This window comes from Ictidomys tridecemlineatus, chromosome 11 (genome assembly GCF_052094955.1).
Source record: "Ictidomys tridecemlineatus isolate mIctTri1 chromosome 11, mIctTri1.hap1, whole genome shotgun sequence".
NCBI classification, from domain to species: Eukaryota; Metazoa; Chordata; class Mammalia; order Rodentia; family Sciuridae; genus Ictidomys; species Ictidomys tridecemlineatus.
In genome coordinates this window covers 75,249,685-75,276,243 of record NC_135487.1, presented here as the reverse complement: position 1 = coordinate 75,276,243, position 26,559 = coordinate 75,249,685, and the positions used below count along the sequence as shown (strand labels likewise).

At 36.4% G+C, this 26,559-nt stretch overlaps 1 protein-coding gene and 1 long non-coding RNA gene across 4 annotated transcripts in view; one reads left to right on the top strand and one right to left on the bottom strand.

Annotated features, from left to right (window-relative positions):
* Ephx4 (epoxide hydrolase 4) overlaps nucleotides 1-24,645 on the bottom strand; it is a 41,680-nt gene extending 17,035 nt beyond the window's left edge. Inside the window, exons 1-6 of one of the 3 annotated variants that reach the window (XM_040288988.2) lie at nucleotides 24,085-24,645; nucleotides 21,412-21,497; nucleotides 12,122-12,279; nucleotides 9,246-9,374; nucleotides 4,491-4,594; nucleotides 1,075-1,223 (exon numbers count right to left, since the gene is read on the bottom strand). In XM_040288988.2, the coding sequence (XP_040144922.1) occupies nucleotides 1,075-1,223; nucleotides 4,491-4,594; nucleotides 9,246-9,374; nucleotides 12,122-12,279; nucleotides 21,412-21,497; nucleotides 24,085-24,315 (857 nt within the window). In that variant the 5' untranslated portion in view covers nucleotides 24,316-24,645. Of the gene's footprint in view, nucleotides 1-1,074; nucleotides 1,224-4,490; nucleotides 4,595-9,245; nucleotides 9,375-12,121; nucleotides 12,280-21,411; nucleotides 21,498-23,919; nucleotides 24,039-24,084 lie in introns of those variants that run through there. The other 2 variants (XM_005327735.5, XM_040288989.2) reach the window with 2 other exon arrangements.
* Nucleotides 5,323-11,925, top strand: LOC144368133 (uncharacterized). The gene is made up of 5 exons (XR_013427906.1): nucleotides 5,323-5,506; nucleotides 8,602-8,685; nucleotides 9,303-9,417; nucleotides 10,645-10,713; nucleotides 11,428-11,925. It is a non-coding gene; the product is annotated as an uncharacterized LOC144368133 (long non-coding RNA).
* Nucleotides 24,646-26,559: the final 1,914 nt, after the last annotated feature.

The window sequence follows — 26,559 nt, the reverse complement described above, 5'->3', positions numbered from 1 at the left end:
AAGCTACCACCATCTTTAGCCTGAACTGTTATGGTTTCCCTATGTTCACTCTGAATCTCCTCCAATATATTTTCCCATATAATAGCCTGAGTGAACTTATCCAAATACACATTGGGCCATTACTCTTTTCTGCTTAAAACTCTCTTCCATTGGCTTCACATGCGTAATCTTAAATCCTTAATGTGTCCTACTTGACTCTCTGCATGGCCAGCTGCTAATTACCTTTGGGCCCACCCTTATTCTATACTTTTCTCTGCATCCCTGCTTTCTGTGCTCCAGCCAAATTGACTTTAATTGTATCACTTGAAGCCACAACACTGAATCTTTCTATATGGCTTTGGTCCATGCTTTTTCTTTTTCTTTTGGTCCATGCTTTTTAGTAGAATTCCTCCTGCCCTTAACCTTGTCTAATCAACATCTAAATCACCCTTTACTTTTTGTTCATGCCCCATTTTCTAAGTTCTCATCTCTATCAAAACCTGTTAATTTATGACCATGCATTGAATTGCTGTGACTACTTGCTTAATGTCTATTTTCCCACAATGCTACAACTTTTGTGAAATAAGGAACCTTATCTAGTTTTGGTCATCAGTGTATCTTGAGTACTAACTGTATCTTGGGTACTAACATAACCTAGAAATATAAAGTACTGAGCTGGGCTCAGTGTTGCATGCCTGTAATCCCAGCAACTCAGGAGCCCAAAGCAGGAGGATTACAAGTTTGAGACCAGCCTTGGTGACTTAGCAAGACCCTGTCTCAAAATCAATAAAAAGTGTTGTGTTGTAGTTCAGTGAGTTCAATCCTCAGCACTGAAAAATATATTTCTTAAAATTTTATGGATAAGACAAGTGACAGCTACATGGAGGACCTATTATGTTATTTTACCTATTATCTATTATATTGTTTTCCACAAGTTTGAAGTTTTTCATAAAAAAGATTACACAGCTATTAAAAAAATCAGAATTCTGAATTTGACTCTTTGGATAAAGGGTGAATTAAATATTAAAAATAAAATATTTTCTCTTTAGGATCAGACTGAAATGTTTTATTTAAACAAAAAGAAATTATACTAACCTGAAAATATTTCGGTAATGGTTAATTGGACCACTTAATGCTCCAGGCTGAGAAAAGACATAAATATAAGCTTCAAGATCTTCTGTTGTTAATCGACACCCTTTTCTCCCAATTCCAGTGCTTTGACTGGTAAATAGGTGTTTCAATGCCTAATTTAAGTGGAAAGAGAATAATTAAAACTATTCAGTTATCTAGTAATAAACTAAAACGTTGACTTTAAAATTGGATAGCAATGGCAACTTTTAATTTCAGCTTTAGTCAGGTTTGATACCTCAATGTTTACAAAGACATTCTATGCATTTCTTTTTCCTTGCTTTATTTTTTATATTCTTCCCTTTTAATCTCCTTTGCAATCTTAGAATAAGTGTCTTATCTTCATGGTGTCTGTTTATATTTTACAAGGCCCAGCTCAAGTGCTTCCCCTACCAAAAAGCCTTCCTTAATATTGTAGATATTGTTTACTGACAACCGATCTCTTCCCCTACGAAGTTGTTCAAACTTTTATGACCATACCAGAGTAACAAATGCATTTTTACATCATGATTCAGTTCAAATCAGTTTCAGAAATATATGCAATATATAAAACAAAAGTTTAAAGAAACAGTCCTTAATCTTATAATATACAATGACATTCTCAATTAAATTCTGTTATAAATTTTTAAACATTCCAGTTGCATTCTAGTTGCAAGCTCCTAAATTGATTTCATGACTCACTAATGGGTCCCCACCTGCATTTTGAAAAATACTGCTTTATATCAGCATTTCTCAAAGTATGGATCTAAACCTCCTGCATCAGAATAACTGAAAGACTTGTTTAAAATGCAAAAATTTCAACCCCAAAACACACTTACAAAAATATGAAAATGACATATGTATGAAGATTAACTACAACATTATTTGTTACAGAAAATGACTGGAAACAATCGAAAGTTCATCAATGGGGTACTGGTTGAATAAACTATGGTATAGCCCCAGAGTGGTATACTATGTATTCTTAGTATTCCAAGAAAAGGTGGAGACAATCTCTCTATACTTATAAGGATTGATTGCCAGAATATTGTATTAAGTTGAAAAAAATAGGGTGGAATATGGTATTTATCTTTTGTGTAAAAGATATACTATTTTTGTGCAAGAAGGGGGAAACAAATGGATACCTATTTGCTTTTTTAAAAAAAATGAAATGGCAGAGCTAGTTATGGTAGCACACACCTATAATTTCAGTGGCTTGGGAGGCTGAGGCAGAAAGACTGCAAATTCAAAGCCAGTATCAGCAATTTAGCAAGGCCTTCAGCAACTTAGTGAGATCCTGTTTCAAAATAAAAATAAAAAGTGCTGGGGATGTGGTTTAGTAGTTAAGTGCTCCTGCATTTAATCTGTGGTACAACAAACAAACAAAAACAGCAGAAAGATAAAACCAAACCAAACAAAATGGTTTCCTCTGGGAGAGGGGTGAAATGAGGTAGAGGGGACAGAGACAAACAAGCCCTCTCTGAATGTACTTTGTTTCAGAAATGTTTTACATAAAATCAAAGAATTTAAGTAAAAACTCTGTCATCTTAAATTTACCTTGGGAATATAAATAAGAACTTGTGATTTATAAGTCTGTATGTCCAAATTCTGTGCAATGGGAAAACCTAGAAGCAATGAAAACCCAGTAACAACGATCACCTTGTCACCCAGATTTTGGAATCTAAATACTGCTTCCTACTAAAAGGCACTAAAATACCTTGGATAAATATCTGGTTCCGGATCTAGGGCAGAAAATAAGAAGTAAGTCTAATACCTTAAGGTCAATGTTCCTGAACATTTAAGTACTGACACTGGTTTAAGGGACACAAGGGTTCCCACTTGCCTACCATGGGACAATCAGAGTATCAAGAAAAGACATAACAACTGTGATTGATTGGTACATAACAAATATACACTCATTACACTGAAAGTTGTTTAATAAAAGAATAAGGCATTTATCCTGACATTGTTGTGTGAACTCTATTTAAGAATAATAAAATAGAAGATGTAAAATTCTTTATGGAATTCTGGTTTAGTAAAGCACAAAGAATGATTAGAAAATCAATGTTTTGCACATCATTTTGAAACAATAAATCCAGACTGTCATCATCAATGCATGCTAAGCTTCATCTGGTGAAAGGTTTTCAGGAAATTTTGGATAGGTTGAAGACAATGCGTGAGCCTACTGATCAGTGTTAGTATTATTGAAATCAGGGCAACTGGACATTATCTGCATCTGAGGTGACATGTTTAGAAAACACATAGCACAACCTATTAAGTTTCTTGTCAAATTAAAATTCAATCCAGTTAAACCTCTGTATCAGCAGCACCTATGAAGTAGGGAGAGAAAGGTTAGAGAACATGAAATACTACTATGATGAAACAATTAGTCAAATCCAAAATGTAGATCTTTCCCTAGAATGAATACTCCAAGTTCTTCAATAAATAACTGGTATTAAAAAAGAAAAAGAAAAAAGGAACTCTAATACATTTCAAAGGCCATACATTCAGGTGCAGTGGCATATGCATATAGTCCCAGCTACTCGAGGGATTGAGGCAGGAAGATCACTTGAACCCAGAAGTTCCAGACCAACCTGGGCAGCACAGCAAGACCCTGTCTCAATTAAAACATAAAAATAAGGGGGAAAAAGGGCAAAATCACCAACAGAATGTGTGGACCTTGTTTGGTTTCTGATTCAAACAAATGAGGTATATCAAGACAGTTAAAATCATTAAAGAAATTTGAATAGGTATTAAATGATATTAAGCAGTTGTCATTCATTATTAGGTTTGATATAAACCTAATAATGAGGTTGGGCTTATGCTTGGTAGAGCATGTGCTTAGCTTGTGCAAGGCTCTGGGTTCAATCCCCTGCCCCCTCCCCCCATCACCACCCCCAACTACTTATCTTTCAAAGATATATACAGAATTATTTTCAGTAAAATGTTGTCTTTTTTATTTAACTTACTCAGTATCTAACACCATTTTGGATATATCAGCATTCAATAAGGTCCTAAGATATCTGCATATCAGTGTTCATGGCATATATCTATATCTGCATACTTAGTTTGTTTAGGGGATTTGTTTATTCCCAAGGGCTTCTACTTCTACTGCTGTCAAACTTTCTCAGATGGTATTCATAATCCTTCGCCTCCCCGTGAGATGTTCTCTAAAAAGAGATATGCCTGAGGAGTACAAGCTCTCAAAAAAAAAAAAAAAAACAACTGAACAACAGCCAGACAATCAAATATATAAAGAGACTATAAAAATAAGTAAGCCTACAGAAAAGTCCTTAAAACCATTTATTAAGTTTTATCATTTTTATTTAATTTTTCATTCTTAAAGATGGACTTTCACTAAAAATATTTTTCATTAATAACAATAATGCATTATTTGGTTGACTTACCTTGAAATCATTTATTGAGAACATAAATTCTGGGAACCGTGGTATTTGGAAGAAGTAGTAATAACTGGATTTAAACAGCTGAGCAGGGTGTTGTAAAATATATTCTGCAATTAAAATGTTATGATTAACTTTATCCAAGAGGTATAATTCTTTTTCTATTGAAAAACTTCATTTTAGGACAATTTCACCTTTAGGACAATTCCAACAAAGAATGAATCAAGTTTGTGTATATTTCTCTTTAGAACAATTTCCATGTATTTTACTTTATCATAAGTATTTCTACTATTTAGAAAACTTACAGAACTTTAAGTAAAAAAACAAAAAAACAAAACAAAACAACAACAACAACAAAAAAAACCCCAACAAGTTCCACTGTATGAAGTCTCAGAGGAAAAAAGGGAGCCTAAACATTGTTTTTGCTCCAGGTAATTATCAGTCACCTAACATTTTTCTTAGGAATTCCTAGTTATGTAATTTCACAATGATAAAAGTTTTTCCTTTCTAACTGATTTGAATTGAACATCTTATTCATTTGCCCTCAAAAGCAACTGAAGAATTTCTTATAACTTTATTCACATACCTAGAAAAGCCATTCAATGAATATTTCACTATTTACTGTGTGCCATAGAATTTAGCAGTGAACAAGACAGAAAAGGTCCCTAAGAGCAAAGAAATTGTACAGTAAATAGCAAATACTTAAAAGATCACTTTAGAGAGTAAGAATGACACAAAGAAAATAAAACAAGTAATCATATTAGAGTGATGGTAGGATCAGGTGGAGGGACTCTCAGTAGAGGTGGTCAGAGAAGGCCTCTCTGGAGATGTGATATATAGGCTGCGGCTGCGTACTGATGAATGATAAAAAGGAAAGCGCTAGGAGAAGCATTCAGGAACAGCAATAAGTCCTGGACTTAGAATATGCAAGCAGCAGAAAGAAGGCCAGAGTGGCAGGTGTGCAGTGAAGGAGGGGAAGGGAGCATGAGATGAATCGGAAAGAGAAACAGAAATCTGATCAGGTAGGACTGAAGTGGCAAGAATTTTTTTAAGTGCTTTGGGGGAAATACTGAAGTTTTAAACTGGGAGTAATATGATGATATATATTGCAAATATATACTCATTGGCTATTGTGCACTATACTTTCATTTTCCTTCCTATAAAGGTCATTCTTTTCTTATTTTGTAACTATATTCAACATGGGTGGAGTTTTTAAAAGTATAATTTTAAATGTACCACTGTTATGCTAGACTTTTTGTAAAGCCATCACTGAACAAGATTTATTCACTCCTGCATTAACAGAGATCAATACAATTAAAAGAAAAAATAAGGCATGTTACTCGAAACCTTATATTGACCTGATGGGATAGAAACTGTGATCGATAAAATAGTTCCAGAAATTTTCCAAATATCTTTTTGCTGAAATCACCAATTACAGTTCATCTATGTAGCACATCCACCAAAATAAAATTTACTTTAGGATCCCGATCAACTGGACAGGCATGTACTATGACTTCTCCCCATTTCAACTGAGGAAAAAAAAAATAAGGAATCTCTGTTAATTTGAATACTAAGTAAACATCCTACTGTACCTCAACAGAGTTAGGTCAATTGCATATGTATATAAAATTCAATGCTTACATTTAAAATATATAGTATTTATGTGGTCATTGCTGTTACTTTCTTCCTCACTTGTTTAATTTTGAGGAAGAAATAAAAATATGTTGATCTGAATTTTGCTTCCTAAAGGCTGTTATGAGTCTTAGCAGTACTTGAGCCTCAGAAAAATCTAACAAGGGTAAAGAGGACAATAATATAATCTTGGCCAAAACCAAATAAAAATGTGCCTGGACATTGTTAACAGGTTGTTAATCACTATTAAGACTTAGAGAGTTGTCTTTAAAGCAAAGGTTCTTAAAGAGTAGTTCATATGGGATCTCCAAGATCTTTTTAGAGTATCTAGGTGGTCAAATAAACTTTGTAACAATGCTAAGATATTATTTGTTTTTTTTTTCCCACTGTATTGAAATTTGCACCATGGTACAAAAGCCATGGTGGATAAAGTCACTGCTGTCTTAGGACAAATCAAGGTGCAGGCACTAAAAAATACTACTAGTTGTATTTTTCACCACTGAACACTTGTAGTAAATAAATTAATTAATTTAATTAAGTGCCAGTTCCACTTAATGGGTTTTGATGAAATAGGAAAAATTATTAATTCTATCAGATAGGACTTTTAAGCATACATCTTTTTAATATTACATGTGATGAAATAGAAAGTACACACAGAGTAGTTGTGTTGTATACCCAATATAATGCTGTCTCAAGGAAAAGTACGTCTGCAATTGCTTCAGTTAGTGAGTTGAATTAGCACTTTTTAAAAAAAAAAAATAGAACACATTTTTACTTGAAAGAAGGACAAACTGTCCTCACTGAAACATGAGTATTTGGTAAATAATTTCTTGAAAATTAAGTCTGTTCACTTCAAGGAAAACCATCAGCAGTATTTTTTTTTTTTTTTTACCATTGATAAAATTCAAGCTTTCAAGTGAAAATTAGACTTTTGGAAAACTTACACCTGCTACTGAGGGCTTAACAGTTTTGCAATACTAAAGATTTTTTGTTTGTTTGTTTTGGCACTGGGGATTGATCCCAGGGGCTACATTGCAACCCCTTTTATTTTTTATTTTAAGACAGCATCTCACTGAGTTGCTGAGGCTGGCCTGGAACTTGCCATCCCCTTGCCTCTGCCTCCTGAGTTGCTGAGATTACAGATGTGAGCCATTATGCTAGGCTTAAAGGATTTTTTTTTTTTTTTGGCAGGAGGTACTGGGGATTGAATGCAGGGATGCTTAAACACTGAGCCACATCCCCAGCCCTTTTTATTTTGAGATAGGATCTTGCTAAATTGCTTAGGGCCTTACTTAGTTGCTGAGGCTGTCCTTGAACTTGCAATACTCCTACCTTAGTCTCTGGAGATGCTGGGTTTACAGGCACATGCCACCATGCCCAGCTTAAAGGATTTTCCTGATGAGACTGGAGTGATGTTAATGGATGTGATTTTTTGATATTACATAATGAAATGTGTCCACTTATTGAAGATCTGCTTAACTCTCAGAACCAATATCTTCCAATGCATGATGATACAAGATTATGCATAGATAAAAGGTCTATTCAAAGTGCTAAAGAAAGACAGACACAGTGGTGGTACATGTTTGCAATCCCAGCTACTTGTAAAGTTGAGGAAGGAGGATCACAAATTTGAGGCCTTTACAATTCAGTGAGACCCTGACTCATAAAAAGGCTGGGGACATAGCTCAGTGGTAGAGCAGCCTACGTTCAGTCCCCAGCATCAAAACCACTAAAAGGTGCTGAGAGAGTAGTGGATGTTAATGTAACAGAATATGAAAAGATTCTTTTCATGCTATCATATTCCAGATTCCTAACCTTCAAGAAACCACCAGTTTTGATGTTGAAGTATGTAGTATTAAGGAAGAAGATCTACAGTTATCTGAAAAGGCTATTAAAACATTCCTCCCTTTTCCAGTTACAAATTTGAGGCCACATTTCTTCAATTCAAACAACATATTGCAACAGATTGAATGAAGGCACAGATATGAGAAAGCAGCTGTCTTCCACTAAGCAAAAATATAAAGAAATTTGCAAAAATTTTAAAACAGTAACTTTCTTCACTAAAATTTTGTTTTGTGTAGTTAGTAGTTTTAGACTAACTAGAAGGCTGTAATTAGTTTTCATTAAAATATGCTATTTATGTTAGCATGTAATACGGCTTTAAAATGAATTAATACCTAATTATTTTAAAAATTTGTCAGTTTTAAGTTCTTTACAGTGACTATTACAGATAAAACCTATATAAACAAAATTGTATTGGGATCTTTAATAATTTTAAGAGTATAAAGAATGAATGGGGGGCTAGGGATGTGGCTCAAGCGATAGCGCGCTTGCCCGGCATGCATGTGGCCTGGGTTCGATCCTCAACACCACATACAAACAAAGATATTGTGCCCGCCGAAAAAGCTAAAAAAAAAAATATTTAAAAAATTTCTCTCTCTCTCTCTCTCTCTCTCTCTCTCTCTCTCTCTCTGAAAAAAAAAAGAATGAATGGGAATGAAATGGGAATGAAATTGACCAAATTATATTTCATGTGTACACATGAAAATATATAACAACAAATATCACTGTAAGTATAATCATAATGTACTAATTTTAAAAGTTAAAAAATAAAAAGTAGTCCTGGGACTAAAAATTTGAGAGTTGCTGCTTTAGGGCTGGGGGTGTGGTTCAGTGGTAAAGTGCTTGCCTAGGTTTCCATCCTGGGGTTCCACCCCCAGCCCCGCAAAAAATATTAAATAATATAAAAATAGAGAGAATTACTGCTTAAGAATACTTTATTTCTAATAGCCAAAGAAGTCAGATAAGAGAATTTATTTCTAGGCTGTCAGGATTCATTACTTTCAAAGTAATGTCACTGCATTTTCCCCATTATCCCTCTCCAAGTACAGTAAAAATTTTTCCAAAAAGGAATAAAAATATGCATGCAAATAGGAAGTTAAATATTCTTAGGCCCTTCAGGAAGATTTCAAACCAAGGTATCTGACACTGTCATGTGCTATCATGGCTCAGTCATATAATTTTTAAAAGATTATGTTAACCAAAGTTTTCTGTTCTTAATCCAAACTGTCAGACACAATAGCAACTTATTATATTAGCAGAGATGTCTTAATAAAAACTCAAACTCACCTGTAAATACATTTGGATGAGGAAAGTTAATAACAACAAGCTTCATCACCATTTCAGGATAACAGATGGCAATGAGCCAGGCAATCATGCCTCCCCAGTCATGACCAATCAGAACACACTTGCTATACCCTGTGATGGAGGAAATAATGTTGACATCCTTGAAAAGAAACAGGTGGGTGCATCATTGCGTCACATACACAGTTATACTTCTGAAACTACTCTTTCTACTCTCCCACCCTATGTATCCTATAAATTATGCACTTTCATATATATTTTGATCTCAGTGGTTCCAAAATTTGTCTAGGAATTACCTAGCCAGATTTTTAGAAAATTTAGTTGCTTAGGCCTCCACTCTAGATCTACAAATTTAGAATTTCTCCCAGGAATCTACATTTAAAAAAAAAAAAGGTCTGAAATAGCCAGCTCAGCTCTGGTCTTATGGAGCTAAATATGGAAGTCATGATAAAGACTGCACATAATTAGATCATAAACAAGATTATTTGGGTTAGTTTTTGAATGCTGAGAAGTTACTAGTTATACTAAAGTCATAAATGACTCATTGATGTCCAACTTACAAACATTTATTTTCAAGAATTATCTATTTTCTTTAACTTCACAAATCCAATGTTACAACTAAACAGTAAAAAAAAAAGTCATTAATTTGGAAGTGTGAAGTCAAACTGAATTATTGGAAAGTCTTAGTTATACCATCAATTATATACAGTCATGCACATGACTATATATAAGCTCAAATTTGTGACAATTTTGGAACCATTGAGCTCCATCAATGGCAGGCTACATATATGATGGTAATTCCATAAGAACATAGTAAAGTTGAAAATTTCTTGTCACCTAATGACATAGCTGTTCTATTGTAGCCCTGTGTTTGTGGAGATACTGGTAGACAAACCTGTGCTCTCAGTCATATGAAAGTACTGCAGCACAATCAATCATGTATGGTATGTAACACTTGACAACAATAGTAAATGACCATGTTAGGGGTTCATATACTTACTATACTTTTAATCATTATTTTAGAATAGACTCTAATTATAAACAAAAAAATGATTGTAAAACAGTATGCTGTCTTATGCTGGCAGCAGCTTTATATGTCTTGTGTATGTCACAACTCTTAATTGCATTACGAGTCCATGTTAAGTGATTGACCTATGCCCTCTATGTTTCTGGAAGTACACTCTGATATTTGCACAAAGACAAAACTGTCTATGATGTATTTCTCAGAATGTATTGCAGCATGAATTGGCATGCGACTATATAAGTTTCTTTTTATGTAATCATTATAGTAGTATGAAGTAAGTTAAATTATTTAAAAAATTTTTTTAATTATACATGGACACAATATCTTTATTTTGTTTATTTCTTTTTATGTGGTGCTGAGGATCGAACCCAGGGTCTCACATGTTCGAGGTGAGCACTCTACCACTGAGCCACAACTCCAGCCCCTGAAGTAAGTTAAATTATTAATAGAGACTTCTACAGGATTGCTCTTATACTAATGGATAAGAATCATTTGTAATTTATTCCTGGAATACTTAAAATTGATTCTTTCAAGTATTTCTCACCATTACTACACTAACATACACACACACAAAACCTCTATTTATATTGATTTGGCTAGAAAATTTGTGATGACAAGTTTAGGCCAGATCAGAATTATTACAAAATCTAAATGAAATACAGCTGTTCAAAAATCATCATCTGAAAATATAGCTATTTTATTATACTTAGACTCAATAATAACATGTTGTACACCATGTAACATGCATGTAACATGCATGTTGATACCTTAGACCCCATCCAGTTTTTTTTCTTCTCTAAAAATACTTGTCTGATCTATTCTGTTATTAGATTATTGTAGGAAAAACCTTTGATTTCATGGTGTTTTTCTCTATGTTGTTTCCATTAACATACTGATGGTAACATGTGGGTTTTAGTCAAAGGAAATGTAGTAGATTAGATTATTGCCCTCTCCTTACTGCCACAAAAGCAAGTATACTTTTTTGACCTTTGATGTTAAACTTAGACATGTGATTTGCTTTTTTTTTTTTTTGTGGGTTGACCTGATTTTGCATTCTACCATAAAAATTGCATGTGCTATACTTTTATATATCATGCTTTAGCCAATTGGCTGTTAATAGAAACTTGAAATATGCTTGTGCAGCTGGACTCAGACTCTTGCCACTTCTACCACTGCCAGGAGAAGATTCCTCCACCCCTGCACCTGTCCTTGGCTACCTCCCAGCCCAGCTCAGAGAGAAACCAGTCCCAGGTGGACCTGCAGCCTGAGGCACAGACCAAGAGAGATCCAGCTACAGTTGACCTGCAGATCCCTAAACAGGAATAAATTACTATGGCTGTTTGTCACTGAGTTTAGGGTGGTTATACAATATTAGTGTGATATTCCCTGATCAATTCAAGACAGGTAATGCAAGTGCTTCTATATCTTATAATATTTATAATATTTTAATAAATATTTAAGTGTGAGCTATAAAGGTGTGAGCTCAGGAATCAAAATTTCAATAATATAGTTCTGAAAATAATAAACAGTATGCATGAGATCTATTTATTTCCCTACCAGACAGCATCTTCCTCCTCTTAGTTCCCCAAAGGAAGAGAAGAAAGGTCTATTTGTAATAATAAACTTGAAAGTTATTCGTGACTGCTTATTCATGATGCATTATTTTAAATTTCTTGTATAAATATTTCAGGCTATATACCCCAAATCAAGGTGACAGGATCCAGATAAAAGCTAGGGTAGATGGAAAACACATCCTCCCAAGAACTTATCAACTTGCAATTTGTTGAATGTTAGTCCCTTAAAAAGAATTAATATATATATTTTTAAACTAACCTACCTAAGGAGTCCAAAATATCCTTTATATCTGTAATTAGACAGTCTAATTTATAATTGTCTCGATGGCTGGGAGCATCTGTTTCTCCATAGCCTCTCAAATCCAGGGCAACAACTCTATATTCACTTTTAAATTCCCTCAGTTGGTAACGCCAAGAATACCTGCAGGGAAAAGGAAACATTAAAAATACCCTATTAAGTAATACGAAGAGTAGAATTAGCCAGGTGAGTGCCTGAAGGTTCTCACAGCTATTTGGGAGACTGAGACAGGAGGGAGGATAGTTTAAGCCCAGAAGTTTGAGGCCAGGCTGGATCACATAGTGAGACTTCATATAAAAAAATGAACAGTAACATTAAAGATTTACTAAGTGGAAACTTTAAGAATTCTTAAAATATATATATATATAAACTATATATATATAGTTTATATATATATATAAACTATACAATGCCTTTATTTTATTTTTATGTGACGCTGAGGATCAAACCCAGTGCCTTCCATATGCAAGGTGAGTACTCTACCACTGAGCTACTAAGCCCAGCCTCACTGAGCTGTAACCCCAGCCCAAGAATTCTTATTTTGAAAAAGGTTACATAGTTGCCTATCAGCAGGAAAAAGAGAACCTTGTGAAAAGGAAGCACTGAGGATCTTCATTATAGCTATTTTATCCTTTATAGCTCCAGTAGGTTAGAACAATATGCCAGTATTTACAGAAACTACAAAATATCAGTTATTAAAATTGACTTATATATATATATATATACACAAATATACATATATTTAATCAATTTTCTAAGTATTTCCTAATATCAGGGAATCTGTACTAAGAGCAGTTAGTTAATTTACAGCCTGAATTTCTAGACAGAATAAATAGATTATAAAATTTTAAAATAGTGTAGAAGAAAAGATGAGCTTGAAAGTTTTACCAAAATATCTAAATACTTATCCTGCCTAGGACTCTGGTAGAGTAAGTTAAACTAAATACTTTCATATTGCAGAACTATTTTCCTAGATGATATTTATTTCCCTCTAAAGCAGATTTTACTCACCTTACTCCACTGTCAAATAGGGCTTAGTGTTTTCAGTAACTATAACACAGTGGATGAAAAAATACAAAGGTTAAAACAAAAATTGTCACTGAAAGAATCCAATAGAACAATGATTTAAGACCAATTCCTGCTTGCCAAAGTAAAATGCTGTGGCGGATCCTAGACTATGAGGATAATCAAAATATTTAACCATGAAAATGAGCCAGCACTGACCAGTTAGAATGACTATAGTGCTGCAGACAAATCCTGGAGGCCTCTGCTGAGCCAGACATTCCCCTGTTCTTGATCATGAAGGACAGAATTAATTGAAAAATATAGATACCCAGGAGTTTTTATTTCTCAAATAAGCAAAGTTATTTTAGATAACAGCTATGAAAAAAAGAGATTTTTTAAAAGTGACTCATTATGTTATGAAACTCAAAATAAGTATTTTTAAAAGAGCATCTGCATGCACATCTGTTCATGAAAACACAGTAAAAAAAAAGTATTTGACACAAGCCAAATGGGAGATTATTCTCTGAAAATACTTTTTGAGTGCATTAGACAAGCAAACACAGGGATAGACACAAGATTATAAACCAGCAGTGAGAAGGAGACTGCAATATGAAGTGACATAAAGCAGTTAGGCCCATTTAACAAGTCAATCACTTACATCAATAGATAAGACTATCAGGAAAGGGGTCAGACACACATTTGGAATTAAGAATAGATATAGAACCTCTGAACAATTACTATGATTTCTATGACGTGTGGAAAATCTGCAAATACACTGACATTTAAGATGAATTTGAAAATGTTAAGAGACAGCATCTTTTTTGGCTAGGCCATAGTAATCTTTTTTAAAATTTTTTTTAGTTATACATGGACACAATATCTTTCTTTTGTTTATTTATTTATTTTTATGTGATGCTGAGGATAGAACCCAGTGCCTCACATGTGCGAGGCAAGCTCTCTGCCACTGAGCCACAACCCCAGCCCTCCATAGTAATCTTGTTAATCTTATCTCTGGGTTGTAACAGACAAATGAAGCAGTTTGCTTCCTTAAAGATTTTTGTATGTCAACACACATGATTTTATTATTTTCTCACTTGCCTTTATTATAATTTTGAATTGAATTCTTGTCTTTATAAATAAATCCCAACTCTTCCTTCCTTATGATCTCTCCTAACAAATCAATAATGTTCTGTAGATTTAACCTCTTAAATATTTATGTAATCACTCCTCCCATCCATCCTGCTATGAATACCTTAAATCAGGCATCTATTTATGCAGCAGCCTATCGATTGGTCCGTGTCCATTTCATTCCCCTCAGCTGTCTCTTCTACAAAATCAAAATGATACAGCAAAAACACAAATGGTCTTATGTCATTGCCCTGCTTAAAGATTTCTTTTGTGACTCCTTTTTATTAATAACATGAAGCCCAAGCTCATTACCCTGGAAGACCAAACCTTTAAGATTTGACAATTGCCCAGTTTTCTAGACTGATTATTTTTCACTCATTCTCTGTCACATGCTTTATAATAAAAAGAGCTGACATCCACATCATTCTTATTATGTACCAGGCACAATTTTATGTGCCTTCAAATGTGGTAATGTTGATCTTCAAAATGATACTATGAAGTAGGTATTATTATCCCCAATTTACAGATGAAGAGTCAAAGGCACAGCAAGGTTAACTGAAATGCCAAAGGGCACAAGGTTAGCAAGTAGGACAACCAGGATTCAAATTTAGGTAGTCTGGCCTAGAGTACACATTGTGCTGCCCCTGCAGCCTTAAGCAGCTATGGTGAACACACATGGGTAATGTGTTTTGCTATTATGGCTTTGTTCATAAAAAACATTGGGATGGGGGCTGGGGTTGTGGCTCAGCAGTAGAGTGCTCGCCTAGCACGTTTGAGACCTTGGGTTTGATCCTCAGCCCCACATAAAAGTAAATTAATAAAAAATAGGTATTGAGTACAACTACAACAAAAAATTAAAATATTAAAAAAAAACACATTGGGATGATATTTGTCTGAAATACCATCCCTCCCCACCATCCCTTTGTTATCCCAGGATCACTTACTCTCACTTCTCAGTTAACTCTTCCTCACATTGGACATGTTCTCTTCCAGGGGATATCCTAGGCTGCCTCCTTTACAGGGTGGCTTGGGTGTCCCTTTCTGTATTTTCACACTTGTATTTCACTCCTCAGTGAACTGGGCACATGTTATATAATGATCTGTTCATAGCTGGCTCTTCTACTCAGTTGTGAGCTCCCTGTGTTGTCTGCAAGTGCTTAATAAAGATTTGTTGAATAAGCCAAACAACAAACTAATGGAACACTGAATAATGGTAGTACTAGAAATGTCAATGTTCAGTAAGATTTCTGTCCCGTTCAAATCTTAAGACAATGACAGCTAAAAGGCTAATATTCTTGGTGGGGAATTTATACTCAATTTTTATTAAATGTGCATTGTTTAAATATCTTAAGTATTGACATCTTCATTTAAAATTCATTTAAGGATTTTAAAGTAAAGTTATGATTCACTGAGCAAAATTCCACATAAATTGCATTAGAGATCATGCATTGCAGTACCTGGATATCGTTGAAATTGCATAAAAAAGAACCTGGTATGGTGGCACACATCTGTATTCTCAGCTACTTGGGAGACTGAGGTAGGGGATCACAAGTTCAAGGCCAGCTTTAGCAACTTAGCGAGACCTTGTCTCAAAATAATATATAAACAGGAATGGGATGGGGCTCGGGTTGTGGCTCAGTGGTAGAGGTGCTTGCCTCGCACATATGAGGCATTGGGTTCTATCCTCAGCACCACATAAAAATATGTAAACAAACAAAATAAAGGTATTATGCCCATCTAATATATATATATTAGATGGGCATATCTAAATATATATATATTTTAAAAAGCCATGGGAGCTGGTATGGTGGTGCATGCCTATAATCCCAGAGGCTTAGAGAGCTGAGGCAGGAGGATTGCAAGTTCAAAGACAGCCTCAGCAACTTAATGAGGCTCTAAGCATCTTAGTGAGACCCTAACTCAAAATAAAATATAAAAAGGGCTGAGGATGTGACTCAGTGATTAAGCACATCTGGGTTTGATCCTTGGTTCAAAAAAAAAAAAAAGTGTGGTAGTAGGAGGGCTAGGGATGTAGCTCAGTGGTAAAGCACCCTTGAGTTCCAATTCCCAGTAATGAAAAGTAAATAAATAAATAAATAAAACCAAGCACATCTATTGGTGCTATTAACAATGAATAGAGCCAAGCCATACCCTAAATAATTCTAAGAAATAGGGTAACTGCATATTTTAATAAATTACAAAATAATATTTAAATGTTCTCTTCCTGGAATTCAAAAATAATAACACATTAGCCTTAAACTGAAATAAATATATACAACCCCTTTAATACAGGAATGAGACATATTACAAAATCAGTAACTGAAACATTATAAACAAAACTATTTTCATTCATATTGTCTTTTTTCTGGTAGCTTTAGGTAATAGCAGGAGCCACTGAGGGTTAAAAAAAAAAAATCCTCTTTCCCAGTTATTACTCTTAACATAAGGAGGGCTCAGCCTCTCTTGGGTTACCAGGTTGGCCCCTCTTAGGTTAAACATCCTTTTCCTCTTCATAGAGAAAGGCGGTGACACTCGGCCTCTGTGCTCAGCCATCTGCCAGAGAAGCCTTCTCTTGCCTCAGCTCTTAAATGATGACGCATTCCATACAGCTGGGGTTGAAGATGGCTCACAGAAATTGCCTGGGTCAGCTCAAAATATTTTTAAAAGAGATGCAAATTGAGGTAAAGAGAATGGGAGAAAAATTGTCTTTGACAAACAGCCTTATTTGGGGCTAATTTAGCTAAAATTCTCACAGATGTGTATCTTCTTTGATGTTTTCTTTAGAGTTTCAGGAAGAAGACTCAGGGTTTGGTTTTTTTTCTGAGTACCATGTAATAGTATACATTAAACATCACCATTTCTCAATAGCTATTCTCAGGAAATGATGACAAATGTAGACTATACATTATATTTGTATGGTGCTTTTCTGTTTAAAAAGTAATTTCACACACATTACTAATAAATGATTGTTTTGTTTTTATTGTATCAAATATTCCTGACCTACAAATTTATAATTTATAAATTCATAATTTCTTGAGTAGTTAGGTAAAACTTAATTAAAAGAGATATAACATTTACATTTATATTTACAATATAAATTTAAATTGGTTTAAAGTGCCATGCATAAAGGTTTTCTTTTCTTTTCTCTTTTGGCTTTTAAAAGAAGAAAAGTTTTGTCTTAAAACATAAATCTTAGAATCTTGTCCTAAATTCTAAGGTTGGAACTCACTGGATCCTATAATGGGTCGTAGTGGCATTTTGACTGGAAGGAAGGATAGAATGAACATCACATGAAAGTCTTGGCTTAAGGTATAACATACTCAGAGATATTTGATTATCACATGGGCAATTTCCATGTAGTTAGTTTAGAACTCTCCTTGAAAAACCAGGTAGCTTTCAGACTAATGGTAAGTAAAGTTCAATGAACTCAATATGGTCTATCTGAGTAATTCAGTTATCTGGGTTTATTGTTCTTCTTTTAAATTATAGGAAGGCTTTTTCTGGAATAACAGTAGATTTGGTGGATAGAAGGGGCTTGTTTCTATCTGTAATGTGCATATAATTCCTACTCGATGGGTCTTTAAAATGAAAAGATCTCTAGTAGCTTTTTGAAAAAATCAACCATTCCTCACAACAAAAGCCCATTTGGACAGATCCAAGATTTGACTTTGCTGGAGCAAAGTGGGCTGATGTGCTAGACTCCCTCCCATTCACTGAAGGTCCTAGACATATACACTCCTGTTTTGCAAATGGGCTCTCACAGGAGTAAATAATGGGACAATGCTGTGAAAAAAATGTGCAAAAAATTATTATCTCTTAAGATAAAACAGAGAGCATCTATTGTTCTGTATGAAATCAGTACCACTGCCATTCTCCAGGACTCTTTGAAACAATTACCAAGTGGTTGAAGTGGTTGGAGGCTCACTTTTATCTTCATGTAGATTGTTCCACATGTAAAAAGGCAAAATTCCAGTAAGGAAAAGAACATGGAGAAGCATTGGAATAAATACTGCCTCTTTTTATATCATGAATTTTATTTAGATTGGTGATTTAAAATGTTAAAGTAAGGTATTCTTTCATTTTGGCTGGCTTTTAAACACTCTTGAATGTTTGCATAAAGTGTAAAATGAGAAGGCTGAGAATCCGTGAGTGTCATCAGATCATTATCATTCCTATAGACTGAGGACAAGCAGCAGACATTAGTTCTACTGCCCATTATTTCAGAAGGGTAGCTATGAAGCTTAATGGAAAAGATAAATGCAAAACACTTGGAAGAGTATTTGGGACATGGTGAATGCTCTGTAAATGTTAACTATCATCACTGTCATCACCAGAATTAGAATATTATACATCTCCACATGAGTAAATGAGAATGAAGGATGAAAATGAACACTTATTGAGTATTCTCTGGGACCATGTGAAAGGGCTTTCACATATTTTGACTCTATTCTCACAACATCTCTGCAAGATTATTATAAACGATTGTGCAGGATTCTGTAGTTATGTTACTCTGGGCAGATTTGACTAATGCTTCTGAGTAACATTTTACTGTGAGCCAGTCATGTCATGTACTCCACGAGGCAAGTCCACATGCACCTGCTTGAATTGCACTGGGAACTGTTCCTACCACTTAATTACGTTGATTCCAAATGGAAAAACAGACTATAAGACATGTTTGCTTATTCAGATACTCCAGACAGGAAAAAAAATCTTCATGAAGAGGAAGTCTTCTCAGAAAGAGGTCTTTGACATCCTCCATTCCTTTCTTTAATTCCTAATTCTTCCTAGAACACTAACAACCTCTCAATGCCTTTGTTCACGGAGTCCCTTTCATTCATAAAATATTCACTAAATTGTCTAAAGCTAGATGCATTTTACATCAGGACTTTGGGTGGCACAGAATCTTTAAAACTCTAAAAGAGGTAAAGAATTTGAAATGGTGGGATTCTAGGTATTATGAGACACTATAGGAGAAATTTGGGGACATTTTGTTGTCCCAGAACTTTCAAAAGACACCACATAACTGGGCACGGTGGTGCATGCCTATAATCCCTCAGCGGCTCTGGAAGCTGAGGCAGGAGGATTTCTAGTTCAAAGCCAGCCTCGGCAAAAGCAAGGCATTAAGCAACTCAGTGAGACTGTCTCTAAATAAAATACAAAATAGGTCAGCGGGTGTGGATGAGTAGCTCACTGTTCCTGAGTTCAATCCCTGGTACAAAAACAAAAACAAAACACCAGATAAGATACCTTTGAGTCAACTTGGAGAATAAATTTTTTTTCATGTATTTCTTGACCTATTTAGTTCATGAATGATCTGAAGATCAGAGCCCTGCACCATCAAAAACTGGTTTCACCACTTTGATATCCACCATCTCTTTTAAAGATACTCATTAAAAAGAAAATTTAATTAGGTTTGCTTCCATCTGTATTTACTTGGCTCTATAAAATCACAGAGAACAGAAAATTTCCCCCTAGGTAACTGCAATGGTCTGAATATGTACTGCAAAATTAATATGCTGAAACTTGATTGCCAAAGAGATCTTATCAAGAGAGGCCTTTAAGAGGTGATTAAGTCATGAGAGCAGAGTTCTCATAAATGATATTAGCAACCTTATAAAAGGGTCAGTGGGAACTAGCAAGGCCCTTTTTGTCCTTCCAACCTTCCTCCACGTGAGAACAAAGCATTTGGCCCCTCTCCTCTGGAGGATACAGCAACAAGGCACCATCTTAAAAGCAGAGACTGGGCCTTAGCCAGACACTGAAGCTGCCAGTGCCTTGATTTTTAACTTCCCAGCCTCCAGAACCATGGAAAACAAATTTCTGTTCTTTATAAATTACTCAGTCTTGGGTATTTTGTTTTAGTAGCACAAATAGACTAATATAGTAACTACTAACTGTTCATTTTTGGTGCTAGGTTTTCTTCTTAATATGAAATATTTAGGTCTTCAATTTATCCTGCATTCACATGAACCAATGACTTCAGGCATAGGAAATCATTTATATTAAGTTTCCACAGGTCCTCTTTTCTCTGCCTTCTCCCCACTCCAAGTTTCACTAAACACTTCCTGATAAGAAATGCTCCAAGCCTTTTGTTTGTTTAATGTCTCCTTTTCCCTACCCAGTGTTGTATTTTGTCTATAATAGATATTCCATAAAAATATTGTTTTGTACCTATTTCAGAAATTTGAAAAATTAAAAGATACCTTTTTTAATCTTCAAAAACAAATTAAGTATTCTTCTTTTCCTTCTTCTTTTTTGAATGGGGGATTGAACTCACTGAGCTATATCTCCAGCCCTTTTTATTTTTATTTTGAGACTCCGTCTCACTAAGTTGCTAAGACTCGTCTCAGACTTTTTATCCTTTTGCCTCAGCCTCCTGAGTTACTGGGATTATAGGCATGTGCCACCATGTGTGGCACACGTATGTAGGTGTCTTTAGGAGGAAAACCATTGTTGTGAATCAGGAATATTCAGAAATGATCTCTCTGGGTAAATAACTATAGATTAGGGTTATCAAAAGTTATCATAGTAAAATGATTCTATAGTATAAATGTAGGGCTTTTAAGATGAGAAATCTGAATCTCAGTGGCTCAGGAGGCTGAGGCAGGAGGATCACAAGTTAGAAGCCAGCCTCAACAACTTAGTGAGACCCTGCTTCAAAATGAAAAAGAAAAAGAAAAATGATAATGAGGGGCTAGGGTTGTGGCTCAGTGGTAGAGCACTTGCTTAGCATGTGTGAGGCACTGGGTTCTATCCTAAGCACCACATAAAATATAAATAAAATAAAGGTATTGTGTCCATCTACAACTAAAAAAAATCTTTAAAATAAAAAAATGATAATGAGAGATCTGCCTTCATAGTGGGATTAATGCCATTATGTAAAGAGGAGTTCATCCCCTTTTGCCTCCCTGACCTACCACCTTCTACCATGTGATGACACAACAAGAAAATCCTCATCAGTGCCTTGATTTTGGACTTGCCAGAATCTAGACATATAAGAAAATTAACATCTGTTCATTATACATTACCCTACCCGGTCTGTGGCATTCTGACATAGCAGCACAAAGTCGACTAGGCCAATAAGACAAGTCTTAATGCAAAAGAAAAAGTTGGTAAGTTTACCAGAATTCTGGAAATCCATGAAGCAGTAGCATAAGCGGTTTGCCTCTTTCTCCAGCAGCAACATAGTGAAATCTTAACCCAGAATCCTAAAAATGGAAAGCATAAAATTTTAGTGATGTTTGGTGTTGATTGTCAAACTAATAATTTAGTATTTCCTTCATTTAAAAATATTTGAATTAACATCAAGAAATAAAATAAATATTATTAATTTACAAAAAAACCCCATGATCTATCAATAGGATAAGTGTACTTATTCACTTTTGCCTACATTCCCTTCACAGTATCTTCCCTTCTCATTCTTAGTGTAAGGTCAATTTATATATTTTGAGCATCTGAAGCCATGTCACAATTTGTAACTTTCATTTATTGATGTGTCACACTTCATCTCACTCAAATTCTGCAGGATATGTCTGATCTGTGGAATTCTGATCTGAATTGATAATCCTGCCAAGTTTACCTCCGAGTCATGTACTTTTCTCAGCTTGCCCGTCAAAAGCTGTGCCATCAGTTATATAATTCACACCTCCTTCCCTTATTTTTAGGTCTCTCCTTCCCACATTATTATTTTGAGTGTTGCATGTACCATTCCTCTTGCTGCCTGTTCCTCATGGCACATCAGTGTGTATTTCTAACTGAAGAATACTTTGAGTGCTCAAGGCTTCCCTGTGTACTTTGGGAGACAAGAAAGCCCAAGGTGAATAGAGAATAGAAGTAAGAGAAGAATACAGCAAATAAGCAAATTGAAGAAAAGAAAGTAGAGAAACAGCAAGAAAGAAAAGCAAAAACTGAATGCGAGGAAAGAAACCAAGAAGCTGAATGACAGATACTGGGTTTTATACAGATTACCCAAGCAATTGGATTTTCAGATGTAAAGGATCCTTAAGAGTCATCTAATTCAACACCATAAATTTATATATTTAGAAAATGAGACCCAGGTGGGTCTGGTGGTGCATGCCTGTAATCCCAGCGTCTTGGGAGGTTGATGTAGAAGGATTAAAAGTTGGAGACCAGCCTTAGCAACTTAGCAAGACCCTGTCTCAAAATAAAATAAAATAAAAAAGAACTGGAGACATAGTTCAGTGGTAAAGCACCCCTGGGTTCAATCCCTAGTCCAAAAAAAGAAAGAAAAAATAAAAGAAAATGAGGACTAAAGATGTAGCACAAGTCATAAAGGTGGGTGGAAGCAGAGCAGTGACTAGAATCCCCATCTTGCCCTAACTCCCAGGACAATGTTCTTTCCACTCCTTAGTTCTACATCTCTGGGGAACTCTTTAGGAGGCTAGAGTAAGAGGAAAGGCATTATGAAGAATTCTAGATGGTTCACATATTACTTTTAGTCCTCAAGTTGAATAAAGTTAGCAAATCTGACTTGGTCCTCAACATCAGAATCCCTTCTTAGAAGTTCAATACTTTTTTTGTGTGTGTGCTGGGTCTTAGAGGATGAAGCAATACATACTTTATTGCACTATATGCCAGACACTATTCTAAGGTGGTGGTGGTGGTGGTGTGTGTGTGTATAATTTGGGAGCAAATATTAACTCACTTAATTCTTATATTAATCCTAGGCTGAACAAGGGCAAGAAGAACCTTTCTTCAGTGACCTGTGTAAAGAAACCTCTTGCCCTTCTTGCCCTTCTGAATTCCAGCTGCTGGGCAATTTAGCTCTTAATAGGAAGTCAGGACTTGGTGACATAAACATCTCCTCATAGGATGCTGGTTTTGAAAGGCCTGTGAGTCATACTGTAGAGTGGATTACAGGCGCCATTTCCTTTTCCCACTTGGAGTCTTAGGAAATAGAATATTTGTGAGCCATGAGAAAGCTTAGGACAAGCATGGATAATTAAGGAGTGCATGCATAGTTGGCATATACTTTTAAAAAATTTTTTTAGAAGTTGATGGACCTTTATTTTATTCATTTATTTATACATGGTGCTGAGAATCGAACCCAGTGCCTCACACATGCTAGGCAACGCTCTACCATTGAGCCTCAGCCCCAGCCCCGGCATATACTTTTTATTCCATTCCTTTGGTCCCTGACTTCATAAGCCTGCTTCCCTCCTCACAAACATATACTATTTATTCATTGTTTCATGCTGACTATTCATCTGTGGTCAAAATAGACTCCTGATTTCCAAAGACTTATTCTGTTTATCTCAAAATTTGGGCATGGACAGCCGCCTGAGACAGTAGGATATCACCAGGAACAGTTCCTACAACTGATCTGAGCTCTAAAGGGCAAAAAGGTGGCAGGAGACAGCTTCCCTTTGCAATAGGAAAGGAGCAGAATTATTCCGGGTTGTTATGGCAGGGGGAGGAGGGAAGAACAACACAAGAAGACTCTGATTAGCTAACTCCACATTCAGAAACCAACCAAGACGCCTGCAAACCGGATTTGCTGTTTGTCATCTATCTCTGTCTCTGTCAGTCTCTGTCCCTCTACCCCCCCCCCCCCCCCCGCCACACACAGGCTTACAAATCCGACCCCTCTCACGCCGCACTTCATCCCACCTGCCTCTCCCCTTGGCATCTTCCGGGTCCCCACCACGCGCCCTGCAGCCAGGGTAACACTAGGGGACGCTGAGCCGGGCGTCATGGAAGGAGCAGCCCCGCGTCCCCCGCCCCCGCGGCTGTCACGTTTCCTCCCGTTACCGCCAGGCCCGCACCGGCCTTCACCTTGATCCGCACATAGCAGTGGGTACCCAGAGAGGGGTCGTTCATGCACGCAGGAGGGTGTTCCCGGGTCACCCGCCGGAAGGTCTGTGCGGGTCCCTTGCCGATGCTCCACAAAAGTTTGAGCAGGTGGATGGAGGCGCAGAGCCCGCAGTAGCAGTACACCAAGGACCAGAAGAGCAGGGACCGGATCGTCACCATCAGGCGGGGCAGGCAATCCCGCAGCCTCGCCATCGGCGGCGGCGGTGGGGCCCGCTGTCCTTCCTTAGGAGCCGGAGAGCAAGCGCCGCGGCGTGTCAGACCGGCCCGCAGTCGCCAGCTCCGCGCGCGCCTCCCCCGGGCTGTGTCACAGCCGGCTCGCGTTCCTTGTCAGCCGCGGGCTCCCGCACACACGCGGCGCGCTCGGGCCCCCGCGCCCAGCTGGGAGCGCAGAGGGGGAGACCCCCGGCTAGCCAGGAACCAGGCAAGGGTGGAGCCCACCCCCCTCTTCCTATTTAACAGTTCCTGAAATTGCGGGCAACCTCAAGGCGAGAGGTTCCAACCGTTCTTCTGGGTGCTGCGGAAGTGCCACTCTTGTTTTGATGGGTGTTCAAATCCTCCCTTGCCCCGCTAACTGTTGGAATTTTATCGGGTCTTCTGGATCAGACTAGTGGGGTGCAGGGAGGAAGGGGGTAGCAAATGACTTTTGTACTGCCTTACAGACATTCCCGACAATCTTCTGAAAATGTCAATATTCTCCAACTAGGTTAAAAGTTGTTTCCAGGCCAACTAGAAAACAAATAGGCACTTTAAATCAAGCTTAGCCCCTGGCGACCGTCTGTTTTCTGTCCCTACAAGTCCTCCCCACCTCCATCTTTGTTTCTTTTGCCACAGAATTGTATAAAAGGAATCATATGTAACCTTTGCTTCTGGCTTCTTTCACTTAATTGAGATCCACACACGCTGTTGCATATAGCTTTTCTTGCTGATTACTATTTCATAGGTATACCATAATCATTTGTTACCCAATTTCCCAATTAAAGAACATTTCTTTCATTTCTATTTTTTCTTCTTTCTTCTTCTTCCTTCTCTCTCTCTCTCTCTCTCTCTCTCTCTCTCTGCCAGTTTGGGGATGCTATAAATAAATCCACTCTAAACAGTCATGTAAAGTTCGTGTGTGTACGTGTGTGAACAACATGTTTTTACTTCGTTTGGATAAATACTTAGAAGTAGGATTGCTGGGTCAGGTAATAAGTGTACATTTACCTTTATGAGAAACCATCAGATTGGTTTACAAAGTGACTGCACAGCATTGGCTGCACAGTGGTAGAGCCCATGCCTGTTATGGGAGAAACCCTGGTTTCTTTTCCTAGTACCAAAAGAAAACAATAAAAGGTAGCTACACAATTTTGAAATCACATCGCCAATGTGAAAGAATTAATGAGTTAGGGCATCTACTATTGTATTCCAGAGGTATGAAGTGGGTATTGCATTGACATTTTGATTTGCGTTTACTTAATGACTAATATTGGGCAGCTGCTATATACTTTTGTCACTCAGATATATTCTACTTTTACAAAGTATCTGCCAATCTTTTGGGGTTTTATTTGTGTGTGTTTGAGAGTTCTGTATATTATTGTTACAAAACTTTTTTCATACATGATGTGATTTGCAAATATTTCACTCTTTTCAGAGTAAAAGTTTTAATTTTTATAAGGTCAATTTTCCATGTATAAATCATGTCTTTGATGTCAAATATTAAAGGATCTTTGCCTAGCCACGGAGCCTAAAGATTTTTCTCTAAGTTTTACATTTTACATGTAAATTCATGTTCATGATCAATTTTGAGGTAATTTTTGTATAAGGGGAGGTTCAGGTTGAGGGGTTTTTGTTGTTTTGCCTATGGATATCCAGTGCCATTGGTGGAAAAGACCATCCTTCCTCTATTGAATTGTGCATGTTTGCCTCATTTGTGTGGCTCTGTTTCTGGGATCTCTATTCCATTCCACAGATCTTTAGGTATTTGGGTTGATTTATTATTTCCTTCTCTTTCTGCTTCCCTCACTTCCCCCCTTTTTATAATTAACTTCATTTGTAAACATTTTCTATCATGTTTCTTCCTGGTTTGTAATGGCTTCTCTAGGATATATACTTGGAGGATATATATACATACATATATACATACATACATACATACATACATGCTAGGATATATTACTGAATAACTATGCAACTGAACAAAAGAGCTGGGTGCAGGGGCACATGCCTGTAATCTCAGTGACTGTAATCTCACTGAGGCAGAAGGATTGCAAGTTCCAAGCCAGTCTCATCAATTTAGTGAGATCCTGCCTCAAAATAAAAAATAAAAAGGGCTGGGGATATGGCTCAATGGTTAATTACCACGGGTCGATCCACAGTATAAATCAAACACACAAAAATAATGTCAAATTGTTTATAAAATGGTTATATCTATTTATGTTCCTGACTACTAGCATATGA